At 35.0% G+C, this 23,673-nt stretch overlaps 1 protein-coding gene across 2 annotated transcripts in view; it reads left to right on the forward strand.

Moving 5' to 3' along the window:
* NEDD1 (NEDD1 gamma-tubulin ring complex targeting factor) overlaps nucleotides 1-22,236 on the forward strand; it is a 66,306-nt gene extending 44,070 nt beyond the window's left edge. Inside the window, exons 10-15 of one of the 2 annotated variants that reach the window (XM_052001301.1) lie at nucleotides 7,402-7,449; nucleotides 7,655-7,857; nucleotides 9,807-9,963; nucleotides 15,301-15,457; nucleotides 18,872-18,938; nucleotides 19,405-22,236. In XM_052001301.1, the coding sequence (XP_051857261.1) occupies nucleotides 7,402-7,449; nucleotides 7,655-7,857; nucleotides 9,807-9,963; nucleotides 15,301-15,457; nucleotides 18,872-18,938; nucleotides 19,405-19,509 (737 nt within the window). In that variant the 3' untranslated portion in view covers nucleotides 19,510-22,236. Of the gene's footprint in view, nucleotides 1-7,401; nucleotides 7,450-7,654; nucleotides 7,885-9,806; nucleotides 9,964-15,300; nucleotides 15,458-18,871; nucleotides 18,939-19,404 lie in introns of both variants that reach the window. The other variant, XM_052001300.1, reaches the window with a different exon arrangement.
* The last annotated feature ends 1,437 nt before the right edge of the window (nucleotides 22,237-23,673 follow it).

Genomic DNA, 23,673 nt, shown 5'->3' on the forward strand with positions numbered 1-23,673 from the left:
CTAGTAAGTGTCTGAATCTAGATTTGAGCTCAGATTTTTCCAAGCCATGTGTTCTTTCCATTGTGCCACCTAGCTGCCCTACCCATACAGCAATTATTATCAAAAAGACCTTTGGGATATAGTGAATTACAAGCTTAATCTGGTTGAATCATAATCATAACTGGTATTTCTAAAGTGCATTAACTTTTCCAAGGCTTCTTGCATATATTATAGCATTTGAATCTTATGAGGTGCACAGTTGATTTGCCCTGAGGAACCCAAGTCTTCTGTACCCTCAACCATAAAGTAAAAATAAGTGAAATTTCTTGGCTCCATTAACAGAACTCTAGAGGTAGAATGAAGGAGATGACAGTCCTTTTTCTGTCCTGTCCTTACTAGACCGCTTTGGGAATACTTTGGTTAGTTTTAGATACCACATCTTAGCGCAGGGGTCCTCAAACTACGGCCGCAAGCCAGATGCAGCAGCTGAGGACATTTATCCCCCTCATCTAGGGCTATGAAATTTCTTTATTTAAAGGCTCACAAAACAAAGTTTTTGTTTTTACTATAGTCTGGCTCTCCAATAATCTGAGGGACAGTGAACTGGCCCCCTATTTAAAAAGTTTGAGGACCCCTGTCTTAGAGTGTGTTGTCCAGAAGAAGGTAGCTATGAAGAATAAGTGAATGGAACATTTTATTAAGCATTTGTAGTATGCAAAATACTGTTCAAGCAAAGCATTGGGGATTTAAATAGAATAGAGGATCCCAGCTCAAGAAGGTTTCAGATGCAGGTCAGATAGTCTTTAAGGTATAGCTCCAAAGAGACGGCCATACCTCTTCTGTAATGTTCTTTCCACTGAGAAAATCATCACTTTCTGATGTTAAATATTCTGATCATGCTTGGGGTTTTGGCAACTTGAATTTCTCTCATTGGTCTTTAGCAGCTGTGACTGGAGTCTCTACAGGAGCAGTCCCGCTGCCTTTGCACAGGGATTTCTTCTCTGCATGATGACTGAGCACCGGGCTAGAAGCATTGCTGTTTCCAAACTCTTGGGTTCAGGGTTCCAGGTTTTCTTCATGAGAGTTTGAGAAGAGAATACTTGAGAAGAGAGTGCTGGTCAAGGTGGTAGGGTGGTAGTTTTAGGAGTAATAGTAGTCTCTGCCTCAGGGTGCCTTGCTGCTTCATCTAGGCTGCCTTTTCTGCACTGTGTGTTACAGTTGGTTGTCATTTGGTAAGGGTGGCCGGCCTCTTCTCCAGAGTGACTTCCTCATTTGGTAGCTTTGAGGTCTGGTGGCAGAGGGGAATGGGTGGGATGGGGGTAGTGATGCTGCTTTCAGGAATATCATGTTAATCTGCTTATTAATGGCAGTGGGTCAGTAGTAGTTTTTGGTGTGGACGAGTAAAGTGAACTCTTTTTCTACAAGGATTTCTTCCTACAATGATGGCTATAGAGGATAGGCTAAAAGTAGCTCTCATGATTTGGGGGGGCATTGGTGTCCCTGAGGCTCTTGGTATGAAGGAAAATGATTGTCAGTATGGTTGGTGGTAGTGATAGGGATTGAAGCTTCCTGGCACATGCTCTCCCTTAGAGTTTCTCTTTGCTTTCAGTATCCTGACCTGTCTGCTAATGTGAGTGACATATATTTGGCAAATGGTTGAAGTGGCTGGCTCTGTGTCTTTAGGAGGGGCTTCCCTAGGTGATGGTTTTGGACTATAACCCATAATAGTGGTCTGGGTGCTTCTCTCTCTCAGAGTTTATGATAGTATGTTGATTCATATGACATTGTTTTGAAGAACCAGCTAAAAGGATGTTTTATCTTAGAGAAGAAAACCTTTGCAGGGTTGGATATGGGACATGATTTCTTTTGCCTTTCAAAATTTAAAATATTTTCACATAAAAGAAGGTTGCATCTTAATCTACTTGGCTATAAAAGGAAGAACTAGCACCAGTAAATAAAAGCTTATGGAGAGGCGGATTTTGTGATCCACTTCAGGAAATGCTCATCACTGGAATCATTCAAGTCAGTGATGTTATAGAAGTAATTTATTACTTAGGAAATAGGTTGGATTATGTAATCTGTAAGGCTCCTTCCAGCTCTGAGGTTTTAAATTTTACTCTAGGTGCATTAGATAATTCAGTATCTTAATAGATAAGCTAGATGTGGAAACTGAGGTACAAATGGACAGATTATATATCCAATACAAGACTGTAAATATTAGCTTAGAAGCTAATGTCAGCTGTTGTGTTTTATAACAAAATTGAGCTAGTTCTTCTGATTTGTAATTCTTGACAGGGTAAAATTTGACTTGCAGTATTATTTTTTGAGGCCACATAGTGTACTGACCACAGTGATCTAATTACACCTAGATTTACACAATGCTTGATTTGTAAGAGATTATGATTATTAGGTAGTAGAGAACACACACATAATGTTCAACTTACTTAAAAATCTTATAAAAATTGTTCACATTTTAATTTTGTGGGGAGAAATTTATTTTTGATTTTTTTCTATTTTTAATTTCCTGTTTTTCTAGTTTGTTGATTTCTGGAATATATAAAAAGTCATTCTGAAAGTGCCTTTCCTCAATTTTGTTATTCTCTTGAGCCAACAACCATCCCACCTCTCTCTTCACTTAAAGTGGGGAGCATGGGGGGAAAAAGAGAAAACCTTTTTTTCTGTTAAGGCCATTTGGATATTTATAACATCATTTACAGGCCATACAAAATTATCAACTTACAGAACCCCAGCAGTGGAAGCTTATTGTACCTGTGGTTGCCTTAGCAAATGATTTTGTGGGCCTTATGCAGCCTATGGGCCATACGTTTCCTACCGCTGACTTACAGATACTGCCAAAATTCTGAAAAGAGAAATCCTCAATTACAGATGATGTTGAGACCTGTCCTGTTGATGTAAATGACATGCACACAAATACACAAGCTGTGAGTACCTGTGAAAGCAGGGAAAAGAGTGATCACTTGTCAGTCAGCTTGCATTGAAGGGAAGAAAGATGCATTTGTATATTACCTACCTGTGCTAGTTACTGTGCCTACTCTCTGCAGACACCATGAACACAATATTCCATTTATATAGCACATATTTTACCAGCATTTTGACCACTGTGTATCATTGATATAGCATTTACTATGTGCCAATCACTGTGCTTACCATATGCTATTATATAGTACCTAGTATGCGCCCAGTACTGTGGGCACAAGGGATAGAAATACAAAAAATAAAATTATCTGTACTTCAAGGACCTTATATTTTATTAAGGGGAAGACAGTATATGCATATAAAGAATAAATATATAAAGAGAAGGTAGTTTAGAGAGAGAAGGAGAAGCAGTTTAAGGGCTCAGGAAAGATTTCATATAGAAAAGGGATTCAATCTCTTTTAGCTCATGGTCTAGCTTTTGGAACTCTTCTCAGAAAATTGTTTTAAAATGTAGAACAGAAAATAAATAGGATTACAAGGGAAATAAATTATATTGAAATGGTTATCAAAATATTTTTTAAAACATAAATTCACATATTCCAGGTCAAGACCTATTGTTTGAACTACATCTTGAAGGAACAAAAAGATTCTTTGAGGAGATGAGGGAGTGCATTTAGGACATGAGCCAGCCATTGTAGAAGTATGAAGTGTGAGGAAAGACAAGGAACTCAGTGTGACTGGATCATTGATTGCCCAAAGAGGGGTGTGGCAAGACTAGATTGTAAGGGTTTGAAAGACTAGGTAGAATTATATTTGATTATAGAGGAGGATGAATACAGTCAGGGCCACACTAAGAAAGGCCACTGGCAACTGTGTGTTGTAGCATATGGAATATAGAGAGAGTTGAGAAGTGGAGAACAATTTGGAAGTTATTAAAAAAAAAAAACTAAAAGGATGGCCAGTGTGTTCCAGACATGAGAGTCATTTGCACAAAGACATAAGAGTAAAAGAACCTGAAAGAACCATGAGTACTCAGTATTTCTGGAATGTGGAGTATGTAAGGAGGGGAGAAAGTTGTCAAGTTGTTGGAAAAGAAGATTGGAGCTATTTAGCAAAGGACCTAAAAGCCAACCTGAAGAGGGTTTACCTTTGGAAGAAGGAGCTCACAGAAGGTTCCTTCTTAGGGGAATGTCCTACTAAGATTTTCACTTTTCAGAAAATTTCTTTGGGCAGTTTTGTGATATGGAAGGGTAAGAGATCATAGGTGGAGACCTGTTACATAGTTCAACATTAAATGATAAAGGCCTGAAGTAGGCAAGTGGGTGACAGAGAAGAAGTGAGAGGAGAGGGCGGGTGTGAGAATGATTTCAGAAGTAGCATTAGAGGCTCTATTTGCTCCCCTTCCAGGTGGTGGAGTTAGGGTTAGAGTCTGAATTTTATGCACATGCCATCAGCATGAAATGCCAGTCCCAGACTTCAAAGCTACTGTTGTTATGTCAGATGAGCAGTTTAAAGACTTCAATCTTTTTAGCTACAAAGTGAAATATATTTCACTCAGAAGTCTTTTCATCACTGATGGGAAGGGGACCCTTTGCAGATCACCTTCCTGAATACCTCTTTGTGAATGAGATGTTGAGATGAATACAAGCCTTTCAGCTTGTAGACAAGCTCAGCTCTAAGCTGCATATCTAGAGGAGTAAAGGCTATTTCTCTAAGCAGAAGGGAGCTGTTCTGTGCCAGGCTCTCTGGGGAAACTGACTTAACTTGTCTTGCTGTATAGAAGAACAAACAAATGCTGCTCACTTCTTTGACGGTGCCCTTAAACACCAAGACTTTCATTTGTAGTCTGGGCCAAGACAATGTAATGTGGTTCTCAAGCAACCCAGCAGCTGAGTTAGAAATGCCATGTCTTCTCTCTCAGTAGTGGCCAAGGGCTTTGTTAACAAGGATTGTTCTGTAGTTGGGTCTTGAGTCTCAAAAGTTATTTGACAGTTTTATAGCTCACTTAAATTAGTCCTGAGAATAACAGCAACAACAAAAACAAGTAGAGTCAATTAAGATTTATTGGATGTGGGTCAGAAGAAAAAAGGAAGAATTAAGGTTTTAAGGTGAGATTTTAAGCCTGGATAATTTGGAAATCACCAGTAGTGGAAATTCAGAAGTTGGGAAGAAAAAAAGGGTTTTTTTTTTGGCTATCTAAGCATTTGGGTATGTACCATAATTCAGGAAAGAGATGAAAAATGGATAAATAAAGGCAGCTAGATGCATAGAGCACCAGCTCTGAAGTCAGAAAGACTTGAGTTCAAATCTGGTCTCAGACACTTTAACACTTCCTGGCTGTGTGACCTTGGGCAAGTCACTTCACCCCAATTGCCTCAGCCAAAAAAAAAAAAAGGATAAATAGATATGATATAGCTATCTACAGATGGTATATTTAAAGCTATCAGAATATTGAGAAAAGATGACTTGAGGACAGAGCCATGAGAACAACCCACACTACAAGTGAGGGAGAGAATGGTGTGATGAAGCAGTGAAGAGATCAAGAACTATGAAAACTGTTCTGGAAGCTGGGGAAAGAGAGAAGGCTGGGATGTTTGGGAGTATTGGGCGCTGTAGAAAAGATCAGAAAGATTTGGTCTGAGAAAAGTATGCTCTGTTTGGCAGATACCATGTCAATGATGAACTTGCTGAGTTCTTTGAATGGAAGTCAGATTTGCATAAGATCGAGGTGGTGAGAAAGACAAGGTATTGAGTGTTAGCCTACTCTTCCTGGAAGTTTACCCATTAATAGGAAGAGAGAATATATAGAATGCTAGCTTATGAGATGATAAGACTTGACCATATTTACAAGATATAGATTAGAGAAGGAGACACTGAAAATTAGAGAGGGAATGTTGGTGCTGCAGGTATTGGGAGGGGGCCAGGTCAAGGATACAAGGATTTGAAGGGTTAGCTTCCTCAAATAGGGAGGGGCTGCCTCATCTATAGGAGATAATGGATGAGGACTTAACAAGAAACTTTGCACGTTTTGGTGATTGAAGATTAGTGAGTTTAAAGTGCATGGCTTCAGTCTTTTCAGTAAAATAGATTTTCTTTTAAGAGAGACCACCATGGTGGTAAATGTGATGACTTGAGGAGAAAAGAAGTTTAATACACCATGATTCAATTAGAATTGGATGAAAGGATTACTAGATTAGTGGATGTACTCACTTGCTACCAAATTGATGTTCATAATTTCATAGAACTCATGATATTATCTCCCTGTTAACCTTCAATGGCTACCCATTGCCTACCAAAGAAAACCAGTATTGTGACTTTAAAATTTTTCTATAAACTAACTGTACTCCTTTGCAGTCGTATTTCACTTGTTTCTTCATAGTCCCTATGTTTCAACTCATCCATCCAATTTGTTTGAATTGGGTTTTGACTATGGAGAAGGGAGATAGTTTGGCAGATGGGAGACGGGAGACTGTTTACATCCTACACAGTACATGTTAAAGAGAAGTCATTGAGTTTGGGGAAGAGAGAAGAAAAAGACAGAAAGTTTCTTTAACTCAAAGAAAGAGACCAGGCGGGGTAGGGACCCACAGTGAACATCATATTATTTAAAATAATAATTTACAGTCCGAGCAAAATGTGTTGCTTAGGTAGTAGCCTGAAATGCAGATTGAGAAACATATTTTTGGATCTGAACAATAAAGGAATTTGTTTAGTTTGACTATACATGTTTATAAATAGTGGTTTTTGTTTCAGAGGTAAGAGGATGAGAAAAGGCAGATCTTTGTTTGGAAATAAAATGAAATTTAATTAAAAAATAAAAAAAAATTTGTGCTTATATAATTTTTTTAAATGAATTGTGAAATATTTCCACTCATAGATTATCTTTCTTGGACTTCCCCATAACTATTTGAAATAGGCAGTCTAAGTATCATTATTCCCATTTTATGGGGAGGGTGAAACTGAGGTGTAAAGAAGCCATGACTTTCCCAGGTTACTCATGGGTGTGTAATGAGTCAAGATTAGAACACATTTCTCCTGACCTTTAAGATCCATCTTTTAAATATGCTCTTACTTGCTCTATTTAAATGAACCTTCATGTAGAAAAGAGGAAATGTACATTAAGAAAAGTAGGGAATAATTCATATACTGACAAAGTTGCATAATAGGTTCACTTTTACTTAAATGTTCTTTGTTCCAAAGAGAGTTTGATAAATGAGTCTGATCTATGATAAAATAAATTATTGATTGTGGAAGAAAGTAAGTAGGCATGGTCAAGTTTTGTTTGGATTTGGGATTTCTTTTTGGATATTATCTTGTAGCTACTGCTTGAAGAATTGAAGAGGGAAAATGTCAATATTAATCCTTTCCTTGTCTTCTGTTAATTTTCTTTTTTGTTCCCCTTAAGAGGCTTCCTGATGAATGGATGGGGAATGAAATTTTGATTTTATTTTCATTTTTTTTTTCTTTACTGTATAATTTTTATAGATGCTGCTGTCCACAAGTCAAGTGAGGACTCAATTGCCCGAGGAGATGGTAGGAACTTTTGCAATACTTTTTTCCCACCTCAATAGTGGGGACTTTTATGAGAGATTTATGTTAAAGATTAAGACATGTGAAGTCAATAATTTTCTTTGTTGTTTATAATAATTTGTTTCTTAACCAGTCTTTTATGAAATGGAGTATAGATTATAGTACATAACTATCATGTACAAAAGAACTCTTTTTCCCTTCTTTTCAGGCCTAGACTTTCTCCCACAATTAAATGCAATGTTTCCAGCAAGAAAACAACCATCAAGTACAAACACACCAGTATCACATGTTAGCTCTCTTCATGTCTCTATGGAATTCCCACTTACCGAAGAGAATGAAAGCCAAGATGCCACAACTGAGAGTAAGAAGATGCAACTAGGAAAACAGGAATCAAAGGAACCTTTAAAACAGGTATCTTTGCAGGAGAATTTCCATCAGGTTGGTGTTTTTGTTTTTGTATTTGTTTTGGGGGGGCAGGAAGGGGTCTCTTTTCATAGAGAGTAAGCATAATGCATTTCAGTACTTAACCATATCTATTTTATAGTTTTGGCTAATGGTCCTTTGATGCAGGTTAAGACTTTTTTTGCATCTTTAGTCTTCATGAATTTCTTTGACCAAAGAGATTCACCACCTCCTGGTCCATCTCTGGTGCTGAATTAGCAAGGCTAACTCTCAGCTAGAAAGCATATAGTCTATCTTTGAGTCCATCTCCAGGTTTCTTGTGCTTTGTCAAAATCTGACAGAACTTATGCAATAGAGTGTTAAGAAATTCAGAGTTGCCTTCACTACATAACTTTTGGTATAAAAACTCATTATTTGACAAAAACTGCTAGGAAAACTGGAAAACAATATGGCAAAAACTAGGTATTGACCATCATCTCACACCATATATCAAGATAAGGTCGAAATGGGTACATGATTTACACATAAAGGATTATAGCATAAGCACATTAGGAGAACATGGAATAGTTTATCTGTCAAAACTATGGCTAAGGGAAGAATTTAGGATCAAACAAGATATAGAGAACATTATGAAATTCAAAATGGATAATTTTGATTACATTAAATTACAAAGGTTTTATATAAACAAAGGCTTCATTTATAAAATATATAGAGAACTGAGTAAAAATTATAAGAATACAGGTCATTCCGCAATTGATAAATGGTCAAAGGATATGAAAAGTTTTCAGAGAACTCAAAGGTATTCATGTGAAAAAAAATGCTCAATCATTATTGATTAGAGAAGTGCAAATTAAAACAACTCTGAAGGTACCACCTTACAACTTTAAGATTGACTAAATTTTTTTTTATTCCTTTAAAAACAAGGTGCTTTATAATTGAATATCAGATAACTCTTCATCCACATTCCCCACTGAAACATGAAATACCAATTCACTTAAATAATTTAGCCTAAGTTATTATCAGTGGCACTAAAATTAGATTCTATCTTACTTGACTTTAAAAACCATTTTATTTTTCTACAAGAATTTGCTTCTTCATCAGAGGTGGAACTAGTAAACATTATATGGAAAAGCCAATGAGTTATAGTTAAATAAATAGTCACACAGTAGAATATGATTTTTTTATTCATATAAAAAGCACCTTGATAGTCTCAAACTATTATTGAGATATTTTATTAATATAATATATATTATATATATATATATATATAACTTTTTATACCCTATTTTCCAATAGTGATTTCAATAAGACCCACCATAATAAATTCCTTCTAACAATAATAAGAAGTTTAACAGTAATAAAACTAACAAATATACCCGTTATACGCTAGTTCGGTTGATTATTGAGAACTTGGAGTAATACTTCCTTTTTACTTTTAGGGACTTCCATGGATAGAATATGTAACATTCTATACCTATATTCTACCACTTCTCTCCTGGAAGGAGGGAAGCAGTCAATATATGAGTTGTTCAAGAAGAATGAAAATGCCACTTGAATTGCTTTAACAGATATTTATGAGACTAGTCAAATGTATACCTTTATTCTTACAAGGAATCCTATTTTGTCAGATCGTATTTCTATTGAAAGTGATATTTAGTAATAAATGTTCAGGATGACTGAATTTTTCTTTATTAGGCTGTCAAAAACAGTCTGTCTTTGTATTTGTTGAGAAAGTCTGTATTCTAACATTCTATTAAGATTTATCTTGATAATTGGCCCAAATACTACTTTTCTTTTGACTTTTTTTTTTTTTACTTCTCTCACACTTCCCCAGAGTAGACAAAAATCTGTTAATATAGGTTAAAATAATATAAATTTTAAAAAGTTAGTATGTGTTTTTTAAAAATTGGATGCTACAAATAATATTGCTAAAATTGGTTTTTATTGTAAATTTGAAGCTTGCCAAGTTCATCTCCTCTGGTGCTGAATCTGGAAATCTGAATACCTCCCCAGCACCCAATGCAACAAGAAGCCCTGAGAAAATAGAAAGGCCAGAAAGAGAAATTCAAGGCCATTTGACACATGAATTCCCAATCAATGGAACTACCATAGCTAGTAAGTGCATAAAGCTGCTTATTGATGTCTTTTTTATGTATACATGGATTCAAAAGTTTTAGAAATTTAACTTTAAAAGTTTAAATAAATAAAGATCACTGAGTGTGGAAAAGAGGTGTAGGATATATAGTAGTTAGGCGTTTTCATATTCTTTCTTTTAAAAAATAAACATTTATTTAAATATTTCACAAGTATGTATTTAGGTTTAGTACACAAGTCAAAGAGGACTTTGTTTTCAGTTTTTGGAAGAATATGAAAAGAAATTATTATTGATGAATCAGGAAATATGACTATTATTTCATTCCATTTTCCAGCAATCAGCTTCTGTAAGGTGATTCCAATGTACTTGAGTCTTTTTCTAGATGTGATTCAGATGTAGCTTGACTATGTAACTCTTGTAATCTTGGAGTTTATAATCGTGAATGGAAGGGAATGTTGGCCATCATGAGACCTGTATCTTAGATTGTAGGAAAGCAGCAAAAGTGATTGGTATCACACCACCACCAGTGACTGCAAAAGGAAAAAGGATGGACGATTTCAAGTTGAAATATTATCAAAAATAGCTAATGATCAAATTATTAAAAATTCCATGCAATCAAAATATCAAATTCCAATAGGGGACTAATAGGTAAGAAAAGACAAGACTCCAAAGAGACATGGCTGCATGGGGGATTCTCCAGTGGGCTCAGATTTTAGAGGGACATAGGAGGCAATGAGGAACGTGGCTGCAGGGACAGACTTGGGAAAGCCAAGGCCTGGAATGATCCAACACTTGTAAAAGACACATAGGCCCCCAAACGGCTTTTTCAGGGTAGTCAGATCAAGGAAGGAAGAGGTTCCCTTTTGGGAATAATGGTTAAATATTAACAAATGACAGAAGAGGCAAAGCTGGGCAACCCCAGTTTTCATTTATCTTCTCCAGGAGGAGAACAAAGTGGGACAAGCAAGAGAACCCTGGGAGAAGGGCTCAGAGGCCAAGCCAGGCAGGATGTCGGTCATTGTCAGAATGAGCAACATTTGAGGAGCCCTGTAGTTATCACATGCGATTCTCATGACAATTCTATAAGGCAGACTTTTTATCATCCCCATTTTACACATGAGAAAATCGAGGCTGAGGGACTTCACCCAGGGTCACCTAGTAAATGGATAAGACAATATTTCAATTTCTGTCAGTATTTCAATTGATTCTATGTCCCCTTATCTACTGATCTGCCTGCTTGCCTGGATGAGAGGAGCACATAACTGCTTAACATATATCTCAGAGAAATAGAATGTTGAAACAAGGAAGGCATTTGGTCCCAAATAAGTTATTTAGTGGTTTTTTGCTAAATGAGTGGTTTGCAAAGGTTACAGAGGGAAGTAATGTTTGCTCAAAGCCATCTTTGGGCATATTAGTGACCTGTTGTAACATCAGTGGGAGAAATTATTTAAGGGAAGACAGAAGAAATAGATTCTGGGGATGCAAGGCTGTGAGAGGTTGGAGGGAATGGTGTGGGACTGTGGGAAGAACAGGGGTCTGGCTTCAGCACCTGAATTCAGATCGCACTTTGACACTTAATCCCATGAGACTTTGAGTGAGGTACTTCACATTGCTGAGCTTTGGGAATGTTGGTCATAAAACCAGAGAGTTGCACTTGAGGGTTTTAAGTGGTCCCTTCTAGCTCTTGATCTGTGGTCCTATGAAGGTGGAAGAATAGCATGGGCAAGCAAGGGATGAAAAAAATCCAACAGCCAGCCCTTGGACATTAAGGAATAGATCAGGAACCTCTTTCCACAGAGCCAGAGCTAAACTCTCCGAGCCAGGAACAAATTTTTCTTCTGCAAGAGCTGATAACCATTAAACCCCAAGCACCCTCATAAGAGGCCATTCAAGGCCTACACAAATAGTAGTGGTTGCTGAAAGTGATTGTATATTATCTGACCTTAACAGTGGGAAGTATTTTGTCTTCCTAAGATATAAGCAGAAAAGAAAAGCTAGATTTGGGAAGAGAGCAGTTATTAAGATGATATTAAAAAACAGATTTGATTATTGACCACAACTAAATAAAATCCTAGTGATGAACTTTTAGCTGGGAATGGGGTTCATCAAAAAAAGTCGGTTAAAGTGCCAGAAAATTTACAAAATCAAATCAAGAGGACCCTAGACAATGGAGGAAAGAAGCGGAAAAAACAACCCTATCCTTATGATAGCTACTAAGCCAGGTAACTAAGAAAATAGCAAGTATGATATGGGTAAAGTATTAGTAGAAAGGATGTAACAGATAGGTCAGTACCTAATAGAAAAAGCATAAATAACCTGTCAAATAGCAAGTATTGAAGCACAGGATAATTGGTCTTGGAATTAATATCACATAGCCAGAAGTTTGAATGTATAGGCATGAATTATTCCATTGAGAAATGAAAGAGGTTTCTGTTTAAAGAGAGGATTAAGGATTAAAGGGAATTTTGTTGTGAAGCTCCAGATTTTAAAAAAGTTAGAAAATGGAAAGGCAGGTAATTAAGAACAAAGTTACACATTCATATAGGATAGTGTAAGTCTTGGGATGAAAGTGGTGCTGGAGATGAATACTAAGAAAAACAACAACAAAAAAAGATCTTTTTATTGTAGAGATAGGATCATCCCTCAGTGGATAGGATAGTGAAAGATTAGGAATATGGAACTGGTCAACTCTTGCTAATTTTACTTCCCAAAAGAGCAAACTTTATATTGGAAAGGATAATAGATGATGGACAGGGAGATGAAATATAGATCAAAGAGGAAAATTAAAGAACCATTAGCTATCTTTAATGAGTATAACACGCTACAGTTTTGAGTTCTGAAAGAGCAGGAATTGCCATCCTGTTATTAATAGAGAATGAGAAAGGTGTTCCAATAGTTCATAAATTTCTTAGGTTTCCAAAAAGGGAAGAGAATGGAGTTTGATTCCTGACAAAATTCTGGAATGTATTATTAAAGATTCTCTCAGCTTGAGATCTTTAAACTTGTTTTCAATGCCTCTGTGTGTGTATATATTTGTGCATGTGTGTATTTATGCATGTCATTATGTGCATATGTACTTTCTTTGTAATCTTTGTATTTTATTACATATTATACATGTAAGACATTATATTGATGAATCCATAGCTTCACTGGACTGCCAAAAGAGCTCTATGACAAAAGATTAAGCACCCCTATTTTAACTGAAACATTTATAAAGGAAAGTTTTTTTTTTATTCCTAAAATCTCACAATTCTTCATCAAGGCCATACCAGAATAATGTCATTTTCTCTCTTGATAGTATTACTAGTCTAATAGATCAGGGAAATGCTGTAACTTGGGTACACCTATCTTTCAGGTAACCATTTGATATTCTCCAATGCCATCCTTGAGAATAATGTGAAAAAAATTGGACCAAACAACAGTATAGTATTCTCAACAGTATAGAATTACCAACCCCATAGTGGTCATTATTAGGCTTTTAGCCTGCAGGCAGGTCTCTAGCAGAATGCTCTCAGGACCTTTCCTGACCCTATGCTAGTCAGCATTTTTATGGGGAACCTGAAAGCTGTCAGAAATAGCAGATTTGTGGATAACACAATGCAGGGAGGAGAGGGATCATTAAAATGTGTGAGAGATTCAGGTTCCAAAAAGAACTTAACAATGTACTCTATTAATGAAATTTATTAGGGATAATTTCCCTTGGATTTGAAGAATTTCCTGCACAAGTGGGAGGTATTGCTATAAACCAGTTTGTGTAGAAACAAATTAGGATGTTTATTGGATTGTAATCTCAATGTATGACAGCACATGATTTGGCAACTTCTTAAATGGTATGGTGGCCACAATGAAGGGCGGGATAATTCTTTTTTCTTACAAGGTCAGAACACATTGGGAGCATTGTGTACCATTCTAAGTGCCACATTTTAGGAAAGGACATTGCTAAGTTTAGAGATGTGCTTCTAGGATGGTGAGAAGTAGCAATCATGTCACAAAAGGATCAATAGAACGGTTTGGTAATGTTACACTTTCTGTGCTCCAAGTTAAGGGAGGAAATGAAAAATGCCTTCAAGTAATTAAAGGGTTGTCCTGTGGAAAAGGGATTCTGTTTATTGTTTGGCAGAAGGCAAAACTGATAATGTATGGGAATTGTAGAGTTTTTTTGATGATAAGAGTTAAACTTTCTAACAATTGGCACTAGCCAAACAAACAGAAAAAGAGGTATTGATTGGATTTCTCTTCACTCAAGGTTTTCAAGTAGGGGTTGATTTGTTAGTCATTGGAGGTGTTGTATATGGACTTCTCATTCAGATCTCTGACAGTCTGAATTTTTGACGTGGAAACATTGAGTCTAGAAAAGGGAAAACTTAGAGTGCAATAATAATAATCTGAAAACATAGGAATAGCTGATAAATGCTAATTGACTGACTTATTAGTTGTTTAAAAAGTAAAATGTACTTTTTATGGCTCAAGAACCAGCAGTTTTAGGGAGATAAATTGAACTCAGTAAACAAACAAAAACCAAAAACTTCTCTAAAAAATTAGGACTGTTTAAAATGGATTAAGCTGCTTTATGAAATCACCTATTACTGCTGATCAAGAATGTCACAGAGAAGATTCTTGTGTGGATAAGAGTTTAAGTAGATCATGTCAAAGGTCAATTCCAGCCCAAGATGCTACAGTGTGTGTCGTGTATAACATGAATCTGACTTGAATCCTTCGAAGGATTTAGCTATAAGAATTTTAGTTACCAGGTGTTGTTTATGATTAGATGACTTTACAACAATTTATGGACTGATTCTTAGAACCATTCCACATATTTATCTAATAAAGTTTTCTGAGAAGGGGAAATTTTGGCATTTAAATCCATGAACCAAAAAATGTATAACTTAATCACATTTAAAGATGTCAGGAAATAAACTATTTACTATGATTAAATATGATATTCTTGTGTATTTTGACTTTTATTCATCCTCTTTCTGGGTGTTGGTCTAATAATTTTTAAAGCATTTTAGCCAATTTTTCTCTTAGCTATGCTTACTTATCTTCACACACATATATTCTCTTGTGGCTGAACTATAACCAACTTGTTCTGTTTGTTCGATGTAAGATAGATAAATGGTTCATAGAAATTTTAAGATGAATCCCCTTGTCATGTAGTATCACATTATTCAGTTGGCAGTTTATAAATATAGATAAATGACTGCTAGAAATAATATAATAGAAAGTTCCTGGGATCTATTTTAGAAACATTTTCCTTCTTAAATGTCATAAAACTTAGTTCTTTTCTCTAGTTTTTCAAGTATGTATTTGCCAGATATATATAATTTAATATCTGATTGTTTTTTGGTCTATTTTAGATCCAAAGATAACATCCTCTGTCACTTCTGGAGTTGCCAATTCACTTTCAGAAAAAATAGCAGATACCATTGGAAGCAACAGATCAAATATACCGCTGACATCTGTTCAAATCCATTTTATCCAGAACATGATACAGGACACACTGGATGACTTTAGGTATTATCTAATAAAATTATTTTTCCCTATGCTTGACTTCTTTGTTTTCTTGTTAATTACACAAGCAAATTAAAACTAAAATGCAGTGACTAGTACTTTGAAGTTTCTGCTTTGAGTTCTGAAGTGAAAAATTTGAATGTGATTTTTCAGTAAGACTTTAGCAGACATGGAGTAGCTTATCACATTGACCTCAGCCTTTTTTGCATTTACTGATGATCATGCAGTAAGAAGCTCATTCATTCAGTACAGCTGGTGGACTACTTAGCCGCTGTATTTTGGCAGTCAGGCTGTTGGTTTAGATGTTTTTGTAACAAAATTAAGTTGGCAAAATTGGAAAAATAATACAAGGTTCCTTAAATATAAGACTTATAGATTGTCTCTCAAATATACCATTTATTTATTATACAGTAGAGAAATACATTTTAAAAAACAATTATGAGAGCTGCATCCTGTGAATAGTACACATGTGCTTGTAATTTGGTGGGGTCCCTAACTTTTCTTTCCCTAGCATTTAATTTTCATTTTTTTCTCAGACTACTGGAAAGTTGAGAAAGTAATTTGTTAAATGTGATACTACAACCTTCTCAATGTTTTTTCTTTAGCATTTGAAACTGTTTAATTAATGAGTTGGTTGCCTTTTTTTTTTTTTTTTTTTTTTTTAAGTCTTACACAGCTTTTTAACAGCTCTCAAAGTTCATGATGGATTAACATTGGCAAGGTATTTGTAGAGCACTAGTAGTCCTCTGTTGAGATGTATTGTTTTAAGAGTCGTGATAAAAATGCTTATACTAGATATGTCAGCATCCTAAAAGAAAATGATGAAAAGTCTATAGATTTTAAATGTTTTCACAGAGGGGATGAGGGGGTAGGTGATATTTCAATAGCCAGGAACTTGTGAGAGCTAGAATAAATAGGAAAGGCTACCTTGATTTTGTAATCTTTGTCCCTGGGGCCAGTGAAACCGCCATCACTGCTTGGAGATTTCTTGTTTTCTTAAAAGCTCTACTTAAGTGAGTCCTTTTACATGAAATATTTTCTGATTCCTCCTAGCTGCTATGACTTTCCCCACCCTCCCCCTTAAAAAAAAGTGACTTTATATTTATTTTGAATGTATTTCCTATACATACACACACACACACACATATACATTTTCCTCTCAATAGAATGTAAGCTTTTTGAGGACAGAGGGACTATTTTACCGTTAGTCAAAAAGACTTTATGAAGAGTGCCTGGCATTGTGTGCGCTTAATACTGAGAGACAAAAACTACTTCTTGTCTTTATGTCACCAAATATTTATTGATTGGTCAGCCAACAGTTTCGTTTTTGTTTGAATGTAAATTTCTGAGGCTAACAATATTCATAGTTGTTGGTCTTAATTACTTTTTTATAAAGAAAAAGCTTATTCATAGTAATGTTTTTCTTTGCATGGATAGCTAAATGTTTATTCTTCTCCCTTCCCTCCCTCAGCTACTCATCCCTCCTCGGGCAAGAGATCAAAGTGATATTCATTTTTGTACTGGGTACATTTTATTGATAATGGAGGACCCTTAGAGGTCATCTCTAGTCCTGGATTTCCTGAAGCTGATGCTCTTAAGACAAGTGATTGTCATGACGTTCTCTAAAATCATGAGGTGCCAGGGACAGTGGTGATGGGAATGTATCTGAGCAGTTAGAACATCTGAAAACTCTTGACATAATTGAGACTTACCTTGGATGAACTTTGACAACTTCTCAGTTGTAGATTATATATTTTTAATATACTTAGCAGATATCCAATTTTTAGTTCATTCCACCATAGTTGTTGTCTTCAGTTGTTTGGTTTATGGCATTTTCTTTTAGTCTTCTGCCCACAAAATAATTTAACTGAATTCATTTGATATGGAAATCCATTTTCCTGAGCCTTCCTCATTTTTATCTTCCTGTTTTCACCTTTTTTAATGATTGTGAATGGGCAGCCCTGTTACTTGAAAAATAAACTATGAAGAGTTCAACTTGTTCAAATTCAATAATTTAAAGTAGTTAATCTGACCCACATTTAATGATATTTATTGTTGGTATGCTGCATGGAAATTAAATATAAGTAAGTATAATTGAAAATAATTATATTAACTTTTACCCAACAAAAGTATCTCTGCAGTCATAATATTTTTTGAACCAATTTACTCTTCCCATTTCTTAGAGCTAGGTGTTAATTTTTTGTAGGTAGAAGAGGCAAGTTTTGGGATGTGGGGAAGGCTGGCATCTGTAGGGGAAAGTTGCAATTTGAGGTTTTGCCCTGAGAGGAATGTAAATGAGTACTGGGGTTCTCAGTGGTAAGAGAGCAGAAAGGAGACTGAGGTGGTTTTCAGCTAACTCTTGGCAGGTTCTTCTCTACATGCCTGACTTTTGAGATGAGAGACAGGAAACAGATGAGCAAGTCAGAGGGATCTCTCTCTCTCTCTCTTTCTCTCTCTCTCTCTCTCTTTCTCTTTCTCTCTTTGTCCCTCTGTCCCCCTGCCCCCGCTCCACATACACACACCCTGCCACTGGTTTAAAAATTATAAATAAAATTTGACTCATTAGAAAACAACTTATTAGAAACTGGTCTCTTTATTTGCTTCAGCTGAATTCCTCCTTCTCTAAGATTATTCCAAGCAGAAATTATTTTTCCTTCTCAGAATCTTGTAACAATATGTCATGTTCTTATGGCATTTGTTGTAGATTGCTTTATAGTACAATGTATATTTAAAATCTCTTATGCCAACATTGTCTCTCTCCTTCCTTCCTTTCTGTATCTCTCTCTCTTCCTCTCTCCTTCTCTCGCTCTCCTCTCTCCCCTCTCTCTCACATGGATATATAGTCATACATACATCTGCACATGCACATGATTTCAACCAAGCCTCTTGAAGTTAGAGACTAGAGCCTCTTATTTATATTGACTTAGCTTAGTACTTCTGTACATTGCTTATATTTAATAGATACTCTGCAAGTATTTGTTAAATGAATCCATATGAAATGTGTCTCTAAAATGTAGTGATAAACAGGCCAAATTAGATGAGCCTCCTGTTTATTATCTGAACATGGGCCACTTGGTCTATGGTTAGGCACGTGTAGAATTTATCATTTTGGTCCTCTTTGAGAATAAAAGACAAACAACTTAACTCCATTACAGAGAAGTCTAAATTCTGCTTTGTAGAATACTTCCAAAAAATTTTCTTCTGCTGATTACTCCCACTCCCCAGTTACACCAGAGATCATACAGTTTTTTTTTGACGCAACTTGTTGACAATCCTGTAGGAATCAATATAATGAAATGGCTTTGAACTAAAGTGGGTACCATTAAAAATGGCATGAAGACAAGAAGTTGGTAGATAACTTTTTAAGATATAATGAATTGACTTTCCTGTGTTATGATGTTGTTCTTATTTTCCTAGGGAAGCATGTCATCGTGACATTGTAAATTTGCAAGTGGAGATGATTAAACAGTTCCATATGCAATTGGTATGTACTGCAAATGTTGTATAAAAATGTACTCTGAGAAGCTGGAAAGTTAACAAGTCTATCAAAAGGGAATCTACAATTATTTTTTACTTAACTGTACTAGTTGCTCAATTATCTAAGGAATAATGGGAGCAGATTAAATAACTGATTTTTTAATTGACCAATTATATTTTTGAATTGTTTAAAGAAATGAATATGCGAACATAGTTAAATGTTTGTTTTGTTTTGTTTTTCTTGTTTTTACACATTCATCCTTTTAGAAGAATATGCCTTAAAAGCTCCTAAATTTATAGGAAACTCAACAGTTTCAATTGCATTTCTTTTAATGCAATGTACAAAGGATAACTTGAATACAGAAGAACTCTTGTTAGCCATTTGAAAGAAAGGGAATCATGATAGGAAAAATTATCAACTCAAAGTGCAGATTATCAAATCAATTTTCACTATTGATTTTGTTCCCCTCTAGAATGAAATGCATTCCTTACTTGAAAGATACTCAGTCAATGAAAGTTTAGTAGCTGAAATTGAAAGACTACGAGAAGAGAACAAAAAACTTCGGACCAATTTTTAAAAGCTATGCTTGGAAACGTTGGTTTTGTCATTTGGGATGGCCTTGGCAGCACAGAAATATTCTGACTCAGTATTGTTTTCATGATTTCTGAAGAGTTGTGAGTTTTTTTTTTTTTTTTTTACTTAAAGTGTAGATGGTCGATCACCACTATATCTCAGTTGACTGCTCTAAAAAAATTGTATTTTTGTGATGAAACTGTAAAAAATGCCTTTTGCAAAATAGGAAAGTTCATAGGATTTTTATTCCACTGAAACTTCAATTGTATACACTAAGTGCCTCTTTTCATAAGAAAAAGAAATTTGCAGAAAATGATATTTTATGTAGGTTTCTCACAGATCTATTTTTGATTAACAAATTGCCTTCTAACTTTTTGTCTGCTCAAACTTAGAAATTTGGGATGTCCTGCTTTTTCTAAAAGTCGTTTTAATATGACAGTTGGAATTGTTAAGCAATTAGTTTATAAAATATCGAGTTGATTAGTGATTAGTTCATTACTAGGACAAAGCAGAACATGACCATTATTTATTATTCTCTCTGTTGTGAAAAATTAAAATTTTGGGATTTCATATTAAAACTATTGCATTTAACTTCTGCTGTTGGTTTTTATAGGTCAGATTACTTTGGTAAATGAGCTATTTGAGAGTTTTATAAATCTTCCTTTCTTTATTGGCATCACAGGAGTTAATGTGCTAATTATTTTATGAAGGTTCAGTGAACATGATTAGACCTGTAATCAGTGTAATCTTCATTGGTGACTACTTAGATGTCTTTGCAACAACAGTAGGCAAGACTTTATTAAATACTGAATGTGTACTGGGTATTGTGTTAGTTTGCAAGTGATATAAAAGGCAAGTGGAAATAACAGCTTCTGCCTGTCCTCAAGGAGTTTACATTCTACTGAAACAATCTAATTTACTCTAAGGATGAGACAAACTGAAAAATTCTCAATATATTTTTGTACAAGATGAAATTTTAGTTAGACTGAAGAAAAGGCGACACGGGGTTTCTTATTAAGGAAACACTAAATCTATGAAAAAAATTAACAAAATATAGAATTCTCATTTCTTTATTTGTTATTTCTTTGATTACATTCAGGTGGCCACTACTATCAAATGTACAGCCTTTTGGTGAAACACCCCCCCCCCCCCCACTTATGCATTCATGGGCACGCACACATATACATACATGCAGAGGCACTTAAAGATGACTCTTCATTAAATAATTTCAGAAGAACTAAGTGATGACAAACAGCATGGGAGGAAGTTAAAAGAAATACAGTATTATTCATCTTGTCTGGTAGCTGCTAAAAGTTTTATATTACTATCAAATAACTTTTAGAAGTACCTCAGAACTATTTGATTTCATGCCCAAATGATTCAAGTTTTCATTAATTGCATTTGAAGTATAATGATAAGAACAAATTATAAAATCATAACATTGAAAATATCAATTTTCTAAATAAGAAAATTTCAAATAACTAGAATGAAGTCATACATATAATGAATATACAAATTTGCAGTAAAGTTTTCTATATTTTACTCCAAATGTAAAAGGGTTTATTTTTAAAATTATTTCTGTATCATTTTTCAGCAGTTTATATGTGTGTGTAGTTTTTTTTTTTTTTTAACTGACTTTGCAGCAGAAATCTTTGGTAGTGTTCAATGCCAAACAAATGCATATACTTTTAATGTTGGAATAGATGGATTTCTAAGCTGTTCAAACTACAATATCATCAATATAAATGAGATTTGTAATTGCATCAGTTCTTTGTTCCAAAGATTGTAAATTATATATCTGATATTTTCCTTTAGATTTTTCTAAAAGTGAGATGAAAATGAAAGGCACTCAAAAAAAAAAACATGAACATAACTAGTGAGCAATAGTTTAACAGTATGACAGATGAAATTTTAAGTGACAAATATTTAATAAATGTAAATTGTACTAATAACTATAAATAAAATTAAGGAATACAGTGTTGCTCTTTTTCTCAGCATGGTTTTTAAATATTAAAGAACAAAAAGGATGTTAATATAGTGACTTTTAGCCACAAAAATGGTTTTACTACCTGCTGCAATATCATTTTACTAAAGTGATCTTTCAGAAAGGTAAGGAAAACTTAAAAATTAGCATATTGTGTATTACTACACCTTGCAAAAATATTTTAGTCACAGTCTTCCAAATCTGTATGATGTTTTAAATGACCAGTGGGCGCATAGATATTAATTGGAAACCTGCTGTTAACTTGGTGCACATTTATCTAGAGCCTTACATCCTTGTTTCTTGGTAAGGGCGATGCCCATTTACATATAAGGGAGAAGGTCCAGAAAAGTTAAGTTGACTCAGTCCTTATTTATTGTAGTGTCTGTGTCTTTTCTTTCCCTCATCTGGACTGTGTTCTGTATGGTGAAGGCCATCAAAGGGCGCCACAGTGCAAAAGAGCATTGGACCTAGAGTCCCAAAGCTCTGAATTCAAATCTGTTCTCTGATATGTGTGACCTTGGGCCAGTCACTTTGCCTTCAAATGCTTCAGTTTCCTCAACTAGAAAATGGGGATGATAATTACATCAATTTCCCAGAGTTGTTGTGAGGATCAAATGATATAATTATTTGTAGAGTGCTTAGCACATAAGTAGGTGGTCTATATATATGCTGCTGTTATCATTATTGTTGTTATGATTGTAAATTATTAGAATATATTTTTTAATTAAAGCTTTTTAATTTTTAAAAGATATGCATGGATAATTTTTCAACATGAACTCTTGCAAAGCCTTGTGTTCCAATTCCTTCCCCCCATCCCCCTCCCTTTTCTAAGTAGCCAAGTAATCCAGTATATGTTAAACTTGGTAAAAATATATGTTATTCCAATATATGCATATATATTTATACAATTATCTTGCTGCACAAGAAAAATCAAATCAAAAAGGGAAAAAAATGAGAAAGAAAATAAAATGCAAGCAAACAACAAAAAGTGAAAAGGCTGTGTTGTGGTCCACATTCAGTTCCCACAGTCCTCTTTCTCTGGGTAGATGGCTCTCTTCATCACAAGGTCATTGAAACTGGTCTGAATCGTCTCATTGTTGAGAAGTGCCACGTCCATCAGAATTGATCATCATATAATCTTGCTGTTGCTGTGTACCACGATCTCCTGATTCTGCTCACCTCACTTACCATCAATTCATGTAAGTCTCTCCAGGCCTCTCTGAAATCTTTCTGCTGATCATTCATAATAGAACAATAATATTCAATAACATTCATATACCATAATTTATTCAGCCATTCCCCAAGTGATGGGCAGCCATCAAGTTTCCAATTTATTGTCACTACAAAGAGGGCTGCCACAAACATTTTTGTACGTGTGGGTCCCTTTCCCTCCTTTAAGGTCTTTTTGGGATATAAGCCCAAAAGTAACACTGCTGGATCAAAGGTTATGCAGAGTTTGATAACTCTTTGGGCATAGTTCCAAATTGTTCTCCAGAATGGTTGGATCACTTCACAACTCTACCAACAATGTATTAGTGTCCCAGTTTTCCCATATTCCCTCCAGCATTCGTCATTATCTTTTTCTGGCATCTTAGCCAATCTGAGAGGTGTGTAGTAGTACCTCAGAGTTATCTTAATTTGCATTTCTTTGATCAAAAGTGATTTAGGGAACCTTTTAATATAACTAGAAATAGCTTCCATTTCTTCATCTGAAAATGTTCTGTTCATATTTGACCATTTATCAGTTGGAGAGTGGCTTGAATTATTATAAATTTGAATCAATTCTCTATATCTAATTTTAGAAATGGGGCCTTTTTCAGAGGTTTTCAATTTAATGTAATAAAAATTATCTTTTTTTGGTTCAGTAATGATTTCCATTTCTTCTTTGGCCACAAATTCATTCCTTCTCCATAGATCTGAGAGGTAAACTATATTTTGTTCTTCTAATTTGTTTATACTATCACTATGTCTAAATAAAAAATTTGACCTTATCTTTATAGGGTATTTAGGTGTGGATCAATGCCTAGTTTCTGCCATACTACTAGAATATTTTAGATGGCACTTTCCCACTCACTTCTAAATATTAGGCTATGAAGGTAGTTTAAGAAGTATTACAGTATTGATCTTAGAGATTATTGTCACATTTCTATGCTTTGTTATTAGATACTTAAAAACAAGAAAATG

Source organism: Antechinus flavipes, chromosome 5 (assembly GCF_016432865.1).
Source record: "Antechinus flavipes isolate AdamAnt ecotype Samford, QLD, Australia chromosome 5, AdamAnt_v2, whole genome shotgun sequence".
NCBI lineage: Eukaryota > Metazoa > Chordata > Mammalia > Dasyuromorphia > Dasyuridae > Antechinus > Antechinus flavipes.